The 16,765-nt window shown below is 37.5% G+C and overlaps 1 protein-coding gene across 3 annotated transcripts in view; it reads left to right on the top strand.

The window, feature by feature from the left end:
* Nucleotides 1-16,519, top strand: part of CCDC91 (coiled-coil domain containing 91) — a 348,316-nt gene extending 331,797 nt beyond the window's left edge. For all 3 annotated transcript variants that reach the window (XM_070410494.1, XM_070410493.1, XM_070410495.1), the window contains one exon: nucleotides 15,486-16,519. In XM_070410494.1, the coding sequence (XP_070266595.1) occupies nucleotides 15,486-15,596 (111 nt within the window). In that variant the 3' untranslated portion in view covers nucleotides 15,597-16,519. The remainder of the gene's footprint in view (nucleotides 1-15,485) is intronic.
* Nucleotides 16,520-16,765: the final 246 nt, after the last annotated feature.

Below are 16,765 nucleotides of genomic sequence, written 5' to 3'. Positions count from 1 at the left end.
GCTACAGAATGGCAGTTAGAGCTCCGATAAACACATATGTGAAAGAGGGAAAAGGAAGAATAAAATATGCAAAAAAAAAAAAAGGAAAAAGAATTTAGGAGTGATGTCCATCTCACTTTTAAGGAGCTCTCTTGGAGATCCTACCCAGTAATTTCATTCACATCTCTTGAGCTGCCCCTAGCTGCAAGGGAGTCTTAGGAATGATGGCTTGAGCATGTTCACACTGCTTCTAAAACTAAGCTGAAGTTTTATTGATAAGAAATGAAGGATGGCTATTGGGGAGAGAACTCTAGGGCTTTGCCATAATCCCTGACTTCTTATGTCCTCTGTTTGAGTGTTTAATGTTAATTAATTTTTAGTCTGTTCTATTTGAGTAGAAAGATGCTATTTCCATTTTTAGGCAATAATAGCCACATTTAGCTTTCTTAATTGAAAGCACACCTCCTTTATTCCTACAAGAAGGAGGAAGGTTAGGATTTTCTGACTTTCCTGATCCAGCTGGTAGGCAGCAGTGAATTTTAGAGGGCTGACAGGGTGTTTCCCATTTGGTTCCCTTGGTAGGATAAATCTGTTTTAAAATGTGCCAGACAGATGGTATGTTTTATAAGGCTTCCATGATCAAGTACACACCATAAAATCCTGAATGATGAGGAGGAGCAACCGTGTTTATTTAAAATGAGAGGAAAAATGGTAGTCACACTAACTTTCATTTGAGTAAATGGTGCTTTGTTCCATTGGTTCAATTTTGGCTCCTGAGGATTTCCTAATGGGAATCAGGTATGCATCCCAGCTGTGGTGCAGCTCAAACTGGTGAACTTAGCCAGTTCTGTCAGCAGTGGAAATGTGAAGGTAAGCAAGCAATGATTGCCTAAGCTTCAGAGGTACCGCAAGGTGAGATCTGCACCACACATTGCCTTTATGAATGTTTCCCCATTTTTCGTATGGACCTTAAAGGAAGTTGCCTATTGTTTTTATATACAGCCACTAATGTTTATAGATTCCTTAAGGCAGTGGTTCTCAACCTGTGGGTCGCCAATCTGTGGGTCGCGACCCCTTTGGGGGTCGAACGACCCTTTTACAGGCGTTGCCTAAGACCATCGGAAAACACATATATAATTACATATTGTTTTTGTGATTAATCACTATGTTTTAATTATGTTCAATTTGTAACAATGAAAATACATCTTGCATACCAGATATTTATTTATTTATTTATTTATTTTTTAAATACATTTTATTGATTTTTCACAGAGAGGAAGGGAGAGAGATAGAGAGTTAGAAACATCGATGAGAGAGAAACATCAACCAGCTGCCTCCTGCACATCTCCCACGGGGATGTGCCCGCAACCCAGGTACATGCCCTTGACCAGAATCGAACCTGGGACCCCTCAGTCCACAGGCCGACGCTCTATCCACTGAGCCAAACCGGTTTCGGCACCAGATATTTACATTACGGTTCATAACAGTAGCAAAATTACAGTTATGAAGTAGCAAAGAAAATAATTGTATGGTTGGGGGTCACCACAACATGAGGAACTGTATTAAAGGGTCGTGGCATTAGGAAGGTTGAGAACCACTGCTTTAAGGCATGATGTTTTTAGCATGCCAGTTTTTCTTTAAATGCTTCTGTTGCATTTCAGGGAACCATTTGTATGTTAATATAACAGAAACTTTCCTGAACCTACTTTTTAGGAAGAGAAGATAATTACATGCTTCATTGACTGTATCTACAGGGCTTTTGGCATCTAGACAGGTTTTTGTACTAGTGTATAAATGTAAGAAACCCCTACATATTTAAAGCAAAACAGATATTGTGCCAAGGCCCCCAGCCATAACTGAAGTTCTTATCTGAGAAGGCAGTGTAGTAATGTGGTTTAGTGAATAGGTTTGGAGTCGTGCACACCTGGACTTGAATCCTGGCCCTGCCACTTGGGCAAGTTATGACATCTCTTAAGTCTCAGTGGCCTCATTCATAGAGTTTCGAGAGAATAAAAATGAGATAATACATAGTAGATGTTTCCCAATGATGCCTTGCATGTATATAATTTCCTCCCTTGAGCTAGGGCTGGACTGAGTGACATGGGTTACTAAAGGGTTGTGGCTTTGTGTTGGGTGTTCGCTCACTCTCTTGGTGTGCTCCTGTTCTTTCTCATTCTCAGATTGCTTGCTTTGGGGGAATTGAAGTCAGTTGCCATATTATTAGGTACCTTGCAGAGCAGCTCCTACGAGCTCTGTCGGTAGTGGACATCTTTAGGCCCATCAACAACCCCTGAGTGAACTTGGAAGGAGATTCTTCCCCAGTTGAACTTTGAGCTGACGACATCCCAGCCAACAATTTGATTGCAACCCCTCGGGAAACACAATGAACCAGAGGCACTTAATTAAGCAGCACCCAGTTTCATGACCCACAAACACTGAGATGATAAATATTTGTGTGTTTTTTTAACCACTAGGTTTAGGGTGATTTGTTACACAGTAATAGATAACTAATACAACACATAAGGAGGTTCACCTATGCTTCGGAAGTAGCAAATACAACCAATCAAGAATTAGTAACACTATTCAAAACAAGAAAAGACCAGATTTAACCCAGCAGTACAGGATTATTCATTGTGCTCTGTAAATCAGCTTCACTATATGTGTGCAGAGAGTGCAAGAGAAGCCTTGTGGACAGTCTCCCTTGCCTGTTTTTGTAAATTGAAACTTACAAGGAAAAAAATATATCTGTCATTTGAGAATTTTAAGATAGCACAGGAAGAATCCAAGAGGTCATATAATTTTTTCTTCTACTCCAGAATAAGATAATATTTATATCATTAAAGGTCAAAATCAAAGGGGGAGGTAGATAGTAATTTTCAGATATCATTCCTTAGATGGGCACAAAAGAATTGCTGAAATCTTCAAAAATCAAATTGATAAAAATACAACAGTTTGTTATGTGAACAGATTATTAATATTATTTGTTTGGGATCTTTATGTTAATTTAATTTGCAAAAGACCGTTCTACATATTGCAATATTTGCAACTAAACAATCTCAAAAAAATAACATACAAAAAGATTGTTCATGGTTTGGGAGCCTGTAACAAATTTTCTTAAAATTTTCATGTATAATGTCATATTAAAATCAATTAGTCCCCTTGACACAGTCAATGCATCTTATATTTGAGATAAATTCTTTACTTGTGATTGAACTCTCGAAAGTACTAGGTGTACCAGTTAATAATGGCGGATTTTGTAATCAAAGAAAACACAGTAATTTCAAGAGAAACATAAAAAGTGCTTTATTCAAAGTAATGTCCATCGCTAGCTACACATCCCCCCATCTTCCAGGTAATTTGTGGATACCGTCCCAATAGAACTTTTCTTGTTTTGAGGCAAACCATTCAGAGACCCAATTTTCCACTTCTTCATACGTTTTGAAGTGCTGCTCAGAAAGTGTGTGTGCCATCGATCGGAACAAGTGGTAATCTGAAGGAGCAAGGTCTGGTGAAAACAGTGAGTGGGTTAATACTTCCCAGGCAAGATCTTTTAATGTATCTTTAACTTGTTTTGAAGTGGGTGATGGTGCGTTATCACTAAGCAAAATTACTTTGCCATGTCTTCTGGCACATTCTGATTGTTTCACCATCAAAGCGTGGTTCAAATTGATTATTTATTGTCGGTAATGATCAATATTAATGGTTTCACCTGGTTTTAGAAGCTCATAATACACCACACCTTCCTGATCCTACCAAAAGCAGAGCATTATCTTCTTTCCTAAGCGATTTGGCCTTGCAGTCAATGTTGATGGTTGACCGGGATCAACCTATGATTTTGTGCATTTGGGATTCTCAAAATAAATCCACTTTTCATTGCCAGTCACAATTTCATGCAAAAAAGACTCTTTAGTGCTGTTGAAGCAACATTTTACTGATGACTTAACAGTTTTCCATTTGTCTTTCATTCAGTTGATGTGGCACCCATTTTCCTTCCTTTAAAATCTTTCCCATTGTTTGTAAATGATTGGAAATTGTTTGCTGAGCAACATTTAATCTTTCTGCAAGTTGTTTTTGAGTTTGACATGCATCTTCATCCAATAATGCCAGTAATTGTTGGTCTTCAAACTTTTGCGGTTGACCTGGACTTTCTTTGTCTTTCACATCAAAATCATCACTTTTAAAGTGTTTAAACCAGAGTGCACAAGTATCTTGAGATGGAGCATATTCACCATAATCTTCCCGAAGTATACGATAACTTTTTCTTCAAAATAAAGTAATGAATTAAAACTTCACGCAAATGCTCTTTTTTTGGCACGAATGTCGACATTTTTAAGTGTAAAAGTACCTATGATGTTAACACCTTCAGCAAATTTGACATATGAAGTTTTAAGCTTGTTGTCAATACAACAAAATAGCATACATAGCAAATTGAATATATATCAACATATGTGTAACTCCATCTATTGAAAAAAATCTGCATTATTAACTGGTACACCTAATAAGTAGGAATGTATTAGTAGGTAAATATAAACCTTGGATCCTAGCACAAAGACAGGATTTTTGTGCAACTATAATATAGTTTCATCTGAATTTACTTTTTTTCTAAAAGTTCCCTCCATCTAAAGCTTTCTTTTTAAAGTGTTTTAGAATTTTTAGATTTTCTTTGGAAATTGTCTGAATTAGGAGTAAAGCAGTTGTTAACAGAATTCTTTTCTTTTCACATTCATTAAACTTCACATATGGAAGTTTATACTAGAAAGAGTAATGCCTGCTATCAAACAAGTAAAAGCTTGACTCAGTACTACGGTGAATCCTTTCCTGGCCAACTGCTATTGCTTAACTTGTAATATCGAATAAGATTGTATCCAAGGTGGTGTGTCTGCACATTGGAGTCTGGAATACATATTGCTTTATTCTGCCCAGATAATTTAGTTAAGAGCAAAAATTCATATTCCCATTTCCCAGTGGATTCTGTGGTAGTTTGGAATAAAATGGAAGAACTGCCCAAAAATGTAGAATTTTAGATGATTCAAAACCAGAGAATTTACTTACCCTAAGACATGTTAAAACAAATAAATAAATAAATAAAAAGACAAAAAAAATAACACGGTTTTTAAGTTGTGGCCAATAGGATTTAAGACTCTTTATGCCCGTTTTTCATTTACTCCAAAAGAGCATCTGTAATTCATCTTGTGCATGCTAGAAAGTTACACAGCTTCTTTATATATTGACATTTTTTAACTATATAGTCAGACTTGAAATATACTTTTGAGTTGAAAAGTATTCTCAAAGAGAACAGGATATGTGAACTCTGGATTGAAAGTCTTTATGGGACGTGAATGATGGCCTATAAATATTCTGGTAAAGCGGTTAGGCCTGTATTTTCTGAAGTTCAGGGTTGAGGCAACTGGCACCACATTAGTTCAAACCACTGCCCTACCTGAATCTTTTAGTCGGAGTCATTCTAAACATGTATTTCATGTAACACTATTATCCTGAGTTGGTTCAAAGTCTCCTTCAGCATGATTTACAGTTATGGCATAGTTATATTCCCAATGAGGGGATTTCATGGCTAAACTTCAGTTTTATATGTAATATATCCCTCTTGCAGTCAAATTTATTTATCTGAAAAACATAAAGACAAGACTATTTTAAAAGAGAAACTCTTTATGGTTAGTGTACCAGTAATAAAATAGATATTATAGAATATCCATTAATACAACCAGTAATGTTATAGATAAGTCTAAATTTTCTGAGGCTGAAATGATGAGAAGCATAATTTGAGGATACAGGAGAAAAGTAAAGATGATGGTATTTAGAGGGAATATGTTTAAATGTTATAATAAAAATAATCAGCCCTCAAAAATGACTTGCTCTTCTTAATGTTTATCAGCCTTTCATATGGTGATTTCATACAATGAAACAGGCCATTACAATTATATTTGTATATTAAGTTTTAAAATCAATTCATAATCCACTTGCTTCATGTCTACAGCAAGAGTAAGGGTAGTCATATCTCACCTTTCTGGTCATACTGCTGGTCCTCCTGGGATATCTTATCTTTCCATTGTCAAAAACTTAGTGAGGTCATAATACATAGTAGGGTTTCTTAAGCAAAGATAAACTTAGGTTAATACATGTTAAAGGAGTATGTATATATTTTTTAATGTAGGAGGACATATTGGATTTGTGAAGTCGGCCTCTAAACCACTAGGAGCATCCACTTGCCACAACTGTAGAATGTAGATGTTTGCCTCAACAGTCTCAAAATCCCTCCCATTACAGCTTCATGATTACTTGTTATAAAGGGCAGTGTGGTCTTCTCCCAGCATTAACAATTTGTTTCCCATCTAAAGGAGTTGTCAAGAGAAATTGATTTGTGGGGCATTTTCCAAAGTATGCTTTACATACATATGCACACATGACTCCAAGGTTTAAAGTCTGACAGACATTACCTGTACTGTATAGCCATTTTGGTAATTCACAGTGCTTCTTAGCACAAAAGCTCTGGGAAGTTCTATGGAAAAGAAATCATATATATCATTTTTTTTTATTTCAGAGAGGAAGGAGAGGGATAGAGAGGTAGAAACGTCAATGATGAGAATCATTGATTGGCTATCTCCTGCATGCCCCCTATTGGGGATCAAGCCTGCAACCTGGGCATGTGCCCTGACCGGGAATCAAACCATGACCTCCTGGTTCATAGGTCAATGCTCAACCACTGAGCAGCACCAGCCCTGTGGAAAAAAAACCTTTTAATCCTACATTTCCCAAACTTATTTGACTAAAAAACCTTTTAGGTATTTATTTTAAACAAAACACCTTCTGCATAGAAGTGGTGTTTTCCACATTGTGGGAAACACTACTCTGGTATATAAATAAGGACCTCAACAATCTGGAAAAATTATTGTTAGTCATTTCCCAGGGCTGCTGTAACAAAGTACCACAAACTGGATGGCTTAAAACACAGAAATTTATTCTCTCACAGTTCTCGAGGCTAGAAGTCCAAAATCAAGGTGTTGGCAGGGCTATGCTCTCTGAAGGCTCTGGGCACATCTGTTCCATGCCTCTCTCCAGTTTCTGATGTTGCTGGAAATTCTCTCTGCATTCCTTGGTTTACAGACACATCGCTCCAATTTCTGCCTCCTTTCTTATATAGTGTTCTTCCCTGTGTCTGTGTTTCTGGGTCTCTTTTTATGAAGATACCAACGATTGGATTTATAGGCCACCCTGATCCACATGATGAACTCATCTGAAATTACATCTTTAGAGACCCTGTTTCCAAATAAGGTCACATTCATAAGTTCGAAGGTTAGAACTTGAAGATATCCTTATGTGGGATATAAGTCAACCATTACAATAATTGCCTGTCAAACCTCATATCCCATGTTCCTTTGCTAGATCGTGTATGAGTGCCTCCAGGCTTCGTCTTCTGACCTTATCTCTTTTATCCACATTCATTCCCTAGGTAATCTCACCTATGCCATCTATATGCAGATGGTTTCCAAATGTGTATCTAGCCCTGATCACTCCACTGAACTGCAGGTTCTTATAATCCAATCTCTCTGATATATCCCATGAATCCTATATAATAAAGAGCTAATATGCTAATTAGACCGAACAGGCGAACAACCTTTTGGACATCCTTCCAGACAACCTTCCAGATGAAGCTGGGGCTGCGAGGGCCAAGTCCCTTGCACGAATTTCATGCATTGGGCCTCTAGTTTATTAGAATTGGGCAAACTAACCATGTTCAGAACAAAACTCTAATTTTCCTCTAGCCAACTCACTCTAGCTCCAGTTCATCATATCTCATTCTTAGAATCACCTTCATTTCTCTTTTAAGCCATCAGCAATTTAAATTGGTCCTATCTCAAAATATGTCCCAAATATGACCTGCTGTTAGCCTCCACTGCCAGCAGTTTGATTAAGGTTACATCTTTCCAAGACCAAAAGTCTTCTCACTGGGTTTTCTTCTTCTACTCATGTGCTCCTACAGTCTACTTTTCCCAGTAATAAGTGTGACAGTTTTCAAACATGAGTTGCTGGAACTCTTCCCATGACCTGCAGTGCCCTACATGCGCTGGCCTCCATCCACTTCTCTGATCCTCTCTCCCATCAGTTCCCTTCTTGCTCATTTTGCTCCATTTTCTTATTTATTGCCAATAATCAGTCAGCCCAAGTCTGACCCACATTTTGGACTTTTCTCTTGCAGTTTCATCTGCCTTGAAATTGTCTTTCCTGATGTCTTTGCATCGTGCCTTTCCTCCCTCACTTCATTCAGGTCTCATCATTATGACCGTCTCCAGTGGTCTTCTCTAATCATCCTCCCCAACAGATAGACCCTCAGTCTCTGTCAAATCCCTTACCCTACTTTTTTATTTTTTATAGTGCTGATCTCTATTAACTTGTGTCCTCAAACTAAAATATAAATTATATAAAAGCAGAGATTGCCTTATTCAACACTATATTTCTAGTGCCTAAAACAGTGCCTGGCACATAATAGGTACTAAATAAATATTGAATAAATGGGAACATGAAAGAATGTCTGAATATTCTTTAATGTTTTTAATGATTTCAGAGAGGAACGGAGAGGGAGAGAGAGATAGAAACATCAATGATGAGAGAGATAGGCTGCCTCCTACATATCCCCCACTGGGAATCAAGCCTGCAACCTGGGCATGTGCCCTGACCAAGAATTGAACCATGGCTTCCTGATTCATAATTCGATACTCAACCACTGAGCCACATCAGCTGGACTGTATGAATATTCTTAGCAGACTTTCTCCATTAGACTCAAGCCTCCATCCTCAGTGTCTCTAAATAATGTCTCCTTCCTCCATATCTATGTGTCTGTTCTTGCTAATCTGCTTTCCTAGGATTTCTTCCATATGTTGCTCCTCTTTGTCCAAGGAAATGCTCTTGATACTCTAAGTGTCTGTTCAGGTTCCACTTTTTTAAAAAATATATTTTATTAATTTTTTACAGAGAGGAAGGGAAAGGGATAGAGAGTTAGAAACATCCATGAGAGAGAAACATCCATCAGCTGCCTCCTGCACACCCACTATTGGGGATGTGCCCGCAACCAAGGTACATGCCCTTGACCGGAATCAAACCTGGGACTCTTCAGTCCACAGGCTGACGCTCTAGTCACTGAGCCAAACTGGTCAGGGCTCAGGTTCCACTTTTGTGACGTTTTCTCTGCTATCCTCTCTCACCATGAACTCCCCCATTCTCTGATCTTTCATGGACTCAGTCATTACTATACATGTCAGCACCTAATTGTTCTTTAATTGTTGTATATGTATCTCTCCAAAAATAGTATAAACCTCTAAGGACAAAGACATTATGATATACTTTTTTTGCCCATGCCTCAGAACAATAATACAGAAATAGTGGCAGTCTTGACTTTGTTATGATCAACTGGTTGACTAATTGACTAATTGATTGTCTCAGTATCAAGCATGTAAATGAAACAACAGCTTGAGTGTATTCCTTTGTGGGAGGATGTTAAAGTCAGAAAAAGAGGCATTCATATCCAAATAACAGTGTTCAAAGTACAACAGTTATAATAAATAAGAGACTGAAGAATTATTTTTTTTCTTATCAAAAGGTAAACAATACTTTTTTACTCAATAGAATGATGTTAACGGGAGAATTTGTCTAAATAGTCATAGTTCTGGATCATGATACTTGACCTTTCTTCAATGCCCATGAAAGAGCTTGTTAGTGAATCCATAAAACGTATCATTACTAAGCTGATAACATTTGTTTATGAGTCAGTTTCTATCCTGGATTTGCCAAATAGCCATTCTAGCTTCTTTGAAAAATTAGATCACTCTTTAATCATGTTTAAAATTTCAGAAGGATAGGTTGTAAAAGTAACTTTGATAAAGGTAAACCTAATATTTTCACATCTCTTGGTGTACTTTGTAGAGCCCAAAAGATATTGAAATCACAATTAGTACTATAAATGTATATATAACATATAATAAGATATATATAGTCAAAAACAATGTTTCAGATTTTGGGGGATGTAAACAGTGTTATAAACAGTCCCATTAGAATAAGTCCTATATATTTACAATTGATTTTGTATTTTGCTCTTTAGATCAGTATAAATTTACCACCTATCATATTGTGTTTTGGTGATGAGGGAATAAAAGCAAAGGTCTAGAGATACTTTGTTTTTCTTTTTCTTTTGCTGTGACATGAAATCCTGATGAAAAGATAAATCTAAGATAGGGAATAATTGGGAATTTGTGTGCTCTTTTTTTTCTCTAAGCTTATAAATATTAACCTTTAGCAAGTTGTATGCGTCCAAATTGTTTTCAGCAGGATACTGGAAAACTGAAGAGATGAAAAGAGGGGAGAAAAAGATTTATAAAGTTCCAGTGTCCATTTGAGGGACTTCAGAATTTCCAAGTGTTTTTCCCCCCAGGTATCTGAAAGAGCTGAATAGCAGCTGAAGCAACAGAAAATGGAAGGGAAAACAAAGCAGTTAGAGCTACACTATTAAGAAGAGATTGTAAACCCATACCCAAAAATGTTTGCCACCACTACTCTCCATATAATACTGCCAATGTGAAGTCACAGAATACAAATCTTTGATTCACTTTGAAATGAAAGCCACAAATGCAGAACTAAGCCCCACTTTTGGAGGGGCAAAAGGAATTGAATATTTTGCTGAAATTCTTCTTGCCTCAATAAAGGATAATAAGGTCATGCCTAATAAAACAGAAACTGTTGAAATTCAGTAATTCGCCAAGAACATCAGTTTGGTGTACTTGTTTCAGGGAGAGGAATTCACCGTTTAAGAGAAAGGTCTCAAGTGTCCCCCTCACAGACGATCTTCCCTACCATGTCCAGGAAGGACCCAACTTATCTGAAGCTCGGCACTGTGATGGCCCAATTTATCTTGTTCGTCACAGAGTCCCAACGTCACCTTATTGCTTCTCAAAGTGTTGAGATCCTCTTTATTAAGTAGATTCTTGCCATCAGACATTTTGGGGAGGCATGTTGAGAGAAGTGAAGTGAGCCTTGCAGCTGCCTAACCCAAAACCAGTATGTCCATCATCTGATCATTACTAAGTTAGGTTGACCCCAACACAAGCAAGAGAAAAGTGCTTGGTATGTTTAAATAAAAATCTTTTAAACATGTTTTTGCTTTTTTAAAAATCACAGATTCATGCTGAATGCATAAATCCAGATGATTATTATTAGCAACAATCACAGGTTGAATGCTAGGTCCATACACATTGTGAGTTTGTGCCATATACTCCCAAAGGAGAAAAGTTTCTCCAAAGAATCTGCTTCTGAACTTTGCTTGGATTTTATGCTTTATTGTAAGTGTTCACTAATTTATATTCATCTGAAATATTTGATGGTATGGTTGTCAGTGTGGTTGTTAAGATGTGATATATTAAAATTTATTATAAAGTGCAGTAATATATTTCTGTAGGGATAGGTGAATTGTTGCAGTGGTCGGCAGACTGCGGCTCTTTAGCCTCTTGAGTGTGGCTCTTCCACAAAATACCGACTTCTGCACAAGGGCCACGAAGTTTCAATCGCACTGTACATGTGCGCCCACACGTGGTATTTTGTAGAAGAGCCACACTCAAGGGGCCAAAGAGCCGCATGTGGCTCTCGAGCTGCAGTTTGCCGACCACTGGTCTATGGGAACAGAATAGGGAACCCAAAGACATATTCATTCTGTTTTGGAAACCTGATTTATAATAGAGGTAATGTTGCAGGTGACATATTCTTTGGTTCAAACAACCTCTACAAGATATGCTAGCATAAATATACAGAGGTTGGTGTTGAAGGGTGTTTAGTATAGCATTAACTATAATAGGAAAATATTAGGAACAACCCAAAGTCTATTAATATAATAATTTAAAAGTAAATAATAACATATCCATTGTATTCATATCATGAAAAACTATGCCAGCATTTAAAAGAAGAAAACAGAGCAAAGTGGTCCTCTTATACATCGTAGATGGGGCTGATTAATTGATACCCTCATTCTGGAAAACAATTTAGAAATATCTATCACAATTTAAAATATGCAAATCTTATGACCTAGAAATTCCACATATTTAGAATCTGTCCAAGACAAATGCTTGACCATCTTCTGAAGGGAGTGTACTCAGGTTGTAAATTTCTTTGGTGCTCTAAAAACAAGACAAAATTGCAATAAATACATGTCTGTCAGTGGTAATATAGTTAAATAAATCATGGAAGATAGTCAAGCAATTTCTTAAGAATGAGATAGGAAAAATTTCCAGTAATGACAGTAAAACTAACTGATTGTATGATTCTTCCCATAGTTACGATTATAAGATCTGGAACATGTGTTTTAAAAAAACAGACTTAAATGCGTGAAAACATCCAAAAGTAGACAGGAACCACTGGATGTGGACTGGAAGTGCGTGTTGTTGGTACAGTCTTCACTATTATTTGAATTTGGACCAAGTACAAAATAATTTTTGAAACTGCAAAATATTTAGATTTCAATCTGTTTTACATATATTAAAATAAAAATTTTAAAACTTCAACTTAATTTCTACCTATCTTTTAGATTAGGTTAAGCATGTTTCACTTTAAGGATTAAAAGTGCATCTATCATTTTATAGTAGATTACCTTGCTCTATTAGGCTTAAATATGTATTGATTGATTCAATCACAGCAAATATTTTATGTGTCTAACATATGCCAGACCCTTTTCTAGATGCTGGAGTACACTAGTCAGCAAGACAGGCAAGATCTCCGTTTACCTAGGGATTATAATGCAATGAACTGTCTTGTTTTATAGACACTTGTAAGCAGAATGTGTATATTCCCCAATTGGTATCATTTCAGAGGAAAAGGAAATAAAATCAAGAAAAGGGATAAGCAGGAATCCTATTTCTGTAAATATATTAAATTTGCAAAATATTAACATTTAAGGGAATGTTAGGAGTGTTCAATCATTTTACATGAGCATTTACTACATATAAAATTCTTTATATTAATTCTTAGGATAATTCAAAATTTTAATCTGCTTTTTTTCAGTCATTTTTTAATATCAGTGGGTTATAGAAATGTAATTTAATACAGAATTTTTGTTTGGACTTGTCTTTTATGTTGGTGGGAATTTGTATGAAGGATATTTCAACTTTTGCATAAAAATCACAAGTATATATTGTGAAATGGAATTTTTTTTTCAGTTGATCATCATAGCGAGGTTCTGTCTTTATTGTCCTTTTACATCTGTATTTATACCAGTTGATTTTAATCCTATCCATTCTATTCCAAAGGTTAGGGCGTTTGTTAATCTAGTTCTGTTGAGCTTAATCCTGTCTAGGTTAATCTCTGTGTTCCATTATAAGGGCTATTCCAAGGTCGCTGCTCTACTGATAGGCTACAAGGAAGTGACTGAAGGAGATTATCTTACCCAGTAAAGGTTATGTTCTCCCAGCCTCGCTACTTGCCTTCCCTGGGACTGCCCTGTGTCGGTGGGTCTCCAGGGGTATAGGCTTTGGTGCTTTCCCTGGTGGGCAGGCCCCTGGGGATGTGGGCCAACAAGTCCCAAATTTGTTGCCAACAGTCTTAGTCTATGTTCTTCATAAGTAGTACATGGTATTTCTGTAACACTAGGGGGTTTCAATGATTTATTCTCTTCCTTAGCCTGTTAATCCCTAACTCCAGGGAAAAAATCCTCACCTGGGGAAACAACCTTTCTTGGGGAGATGGTCTTGTTTAAAACACATAGCGCTAAGAGGGAGAGCAAACATATTAAGAACAGTATGCCATGTATGCCAGGTCCCTTGAAACATATGCTGTGCAGATGTTTCTTCCCTGCAGCGACTGTGTCAAGCAGCAAGGATGGACCGGCTTCCAGCAATCTTAATTTATTCCTAAGGATACTGTGGAATGGCTTAAAAAAGTAGAACATGGAGTCCCTGCCTCCCAGACAGTGCTTGCGACTGCTCGGAGCTTCTGGGTTCTTTCTGTGAGCCCGTCTCCAGGGCCTTCCATTCCCTATTCGGAAGCACCTGTCATGCCTTTGCCTCTGTGTTGTACCGCCTGCCTCTCAGGCAACAGCCCCCGCTCCCGCTCCCTCTCCCCATTCTGGAATGCGGCTCTCCCACACGCATGCGTGGTTGCGCGACTGCGTGCCAACACGGCTCTCCGGCCTGGAGCAGGGACCCCTGGGTAATCCAGGGCGCGAGTGCGCAGCCGCTTTTTGAGCGCTTCCCCTCCTCTAGTTAGTCTGCCACCCTGACCATTCATTCCGCTCTCCTCCACCTTGTCACCCTTTATGAAGGCCTGCCCTCCAGTACGCCACGAACGAAAACAGCTCCCATAGACAGCTGCTGTCGTACGCTTGTGAAATGGAATTTATTTGGCTTTCTTTTGAGTCCCTTCATTGTGTTGTTAATGGTAATTTTTACATCATGAACAAATTTTTTAGGGAAGAAGAGTTAGAAAGTTTCCTTGATATATTCAGTAATCCTTACCATTCTGAAAGTTCTTTATTATATATTAGAGGCCCAGTGCATGAAAATTCATGCACTCGGGGGTCCCTCAGCCTGGCCTGCACCCTCTCGCAGTCCAGGGCTCCTCAGGGGATGTCTACCTGCCAGCTTAGGCCCGCTCTCCGGGGGATGGGGCCTAAGCTAGCAGTCAGACATCCCTCTGGCAGCCCAGGAGCCCTTGGGGAATGTCTGACTAATGGCTTAGCTCTGCCAAGGAGGCAAGAGAGGCTCCTGCACTGCCACTGCGCTGGTCAGCCATGAGCCAGCTTCTGGCTGAGTGGCGCTCCCCCTGTGGAAGCACACTACCAGGGGTCAGCTCCTGTGTTGAGCGTCTGCCCCGTGGTGGTCACTGCACGTCATAGTGACTGGTCATTCCACCATTAGGGTCAATTTGCATATTACCCTTTTATTATATAGGATGACTCATTATTAAACCTCTTACTGTATTAACTTTTATTGAAACATTTAAAAAATCCTAATTAAAAAACCTCTAACTCAGCAGGAAGAACAAGTCAAATAAGTTTCAACAATCTTAAAGTACACCTATTCCAAGAACTTTCTCTAATTTCAGAAAATTGTTTATTGCTCCCTTATTCTTTGCCCCATTAAACCCTATACATGATGCAATTATGCTACTTTTCTCTACTGTAGATTTCTTTTCTGTTTTGAGTGATCTTTGTGGATGTTTGATCTGTATATTCATTAAGAACTGGAATTTTATATATTTTTAAATCACTCTGATCAAACTTAGGGTATTTCTTCAAAAACTGAATAACATCAACTATGAAATTGTAATGATTTATCTTCTCATCTTAGATAATAGCCCAGAAATAGTTACTACATTGTCTCTGAGTTTAAAGCACTACTTGATTTTCTAAGTCACCATCTTTTTCAAGTGGCCTTCAATGACATAACATTCTTTATCCCCCAACTAAGTGTATTTTTTTTCTGTCTCTCTCTCTCTTAAAAAAAAAAAAAAAATGACAGCTTGATCAAGTCATCCGCCAAAGAAGCCTGTCCAGTTTGGAACTGTTCCTCTCCTGTGCTCAGAAACAGCTAAGTGCTTTGATAGCTACAGAACCGGTTGACATTGAGTAAAGAGGACATGACAAGCTAACCCACACTGGCAATGGATAAATCATTAGACCTCTCAAATAATACATGCAGTGAATTACAAAGATGCTTTTGTTTTCTTTCCAAACCTCGGTAACTGATTTCCACTTCAAGGATAAACCAAAACAATACTTAGAATGATCAAGAGATCTAATTTATTTTCTTTTATTTACTTCTTTACATTTACTATTATTTTAGTAGCAGCAGCAGCAGCAGCAGCAACAGAATGTGTAAAGTGACTCAAAAACATTGAAAATTTCCACATTACCAAAAGTTAATTAGGTAAACTTTATAGCCTCTGGCCTGTTATATTGTATTTGGCAGAAGCAGTAAATATCTTTACTGATTGCTTGACGGTGACTCTTGATATGATTCTAGAATGTAATCATGCATTTATTTGATTTTAAGGATAAAAAAGCATAGATTTCAACATCTCCTTTTGACATTACCACACTTCTTTTCTGTAGTGGGATCTATTTTTGTTGGTAACAATTGAAAACACTAAAGATTATTATATTAATTCCACTTTGATCTAATGTACCACTTAAAGGGGTATGTGTATGATATATGCTTAGTTCCTATTTCTATTTTTCAAAGTCACTGTGAATCAATAAATTCATTTTTAAATGAATCATATCATGAACTTAATCTCTAGAAAAGGAATGTAACATAACCATTTACATGAAGTCAGGCTCAAATAAGAGATATGAAATTCTTTCCCAGAATTTCAGAATGTACTTAATTCATGAGCAGTGTGCTTCAATGCAGAATCATGAGGTGTTTTTTTTTTAACATCAAAACTAAATGTTGTCATTAAAATTATGCAAACATTTTGTCTTGTTTTTGAAATGCTTCTACTTTTGTGGGCGTTGTACTTTTATGGGACTCATCAGTGTAATAAAAAGAACTTCAGAAACTTATTTGGTCATTTTTTAGCCTTTCTTTTTTAAGTGAATTCTTTCTTCCTTTAAAAAAAAATCCTTACTCAAACTTATATATCCATGGATGATGATTTTTTAACATACACCCTAAATCAGCGGTTCTCAACCTGTGGGTCGTGACCCCTTTGGCGGTCAAACGACCCTTTCACAGGGGTTGCCTAAGACCATCCTGCATATCAGATATTTACATTATGATTCATAACAGTAGCAACA

Source organism: Myotis yumanensis, unplaced genomic scaffold (assembly GCF_028538775.1).
Source record: "Myotis yumanensis isolate MYYU_CA2020_CCGP unplaced genomic scaffold, mMyoYum1.0.hap1 SCAF_3, whole genome shotgun sequence".
Classification (NCBI taxonomy): Eukaryota; Metazoa; Chordata; class Mammalia; order Chiroptera; family Vespertilionidae; genus Myotis; species Myotis yumanensis.
The sequence above is the reverse complement of the archived record's forward strand: the minus strand, read 5'-3'. Positions and strand labels throughout refer to the sequence as shown.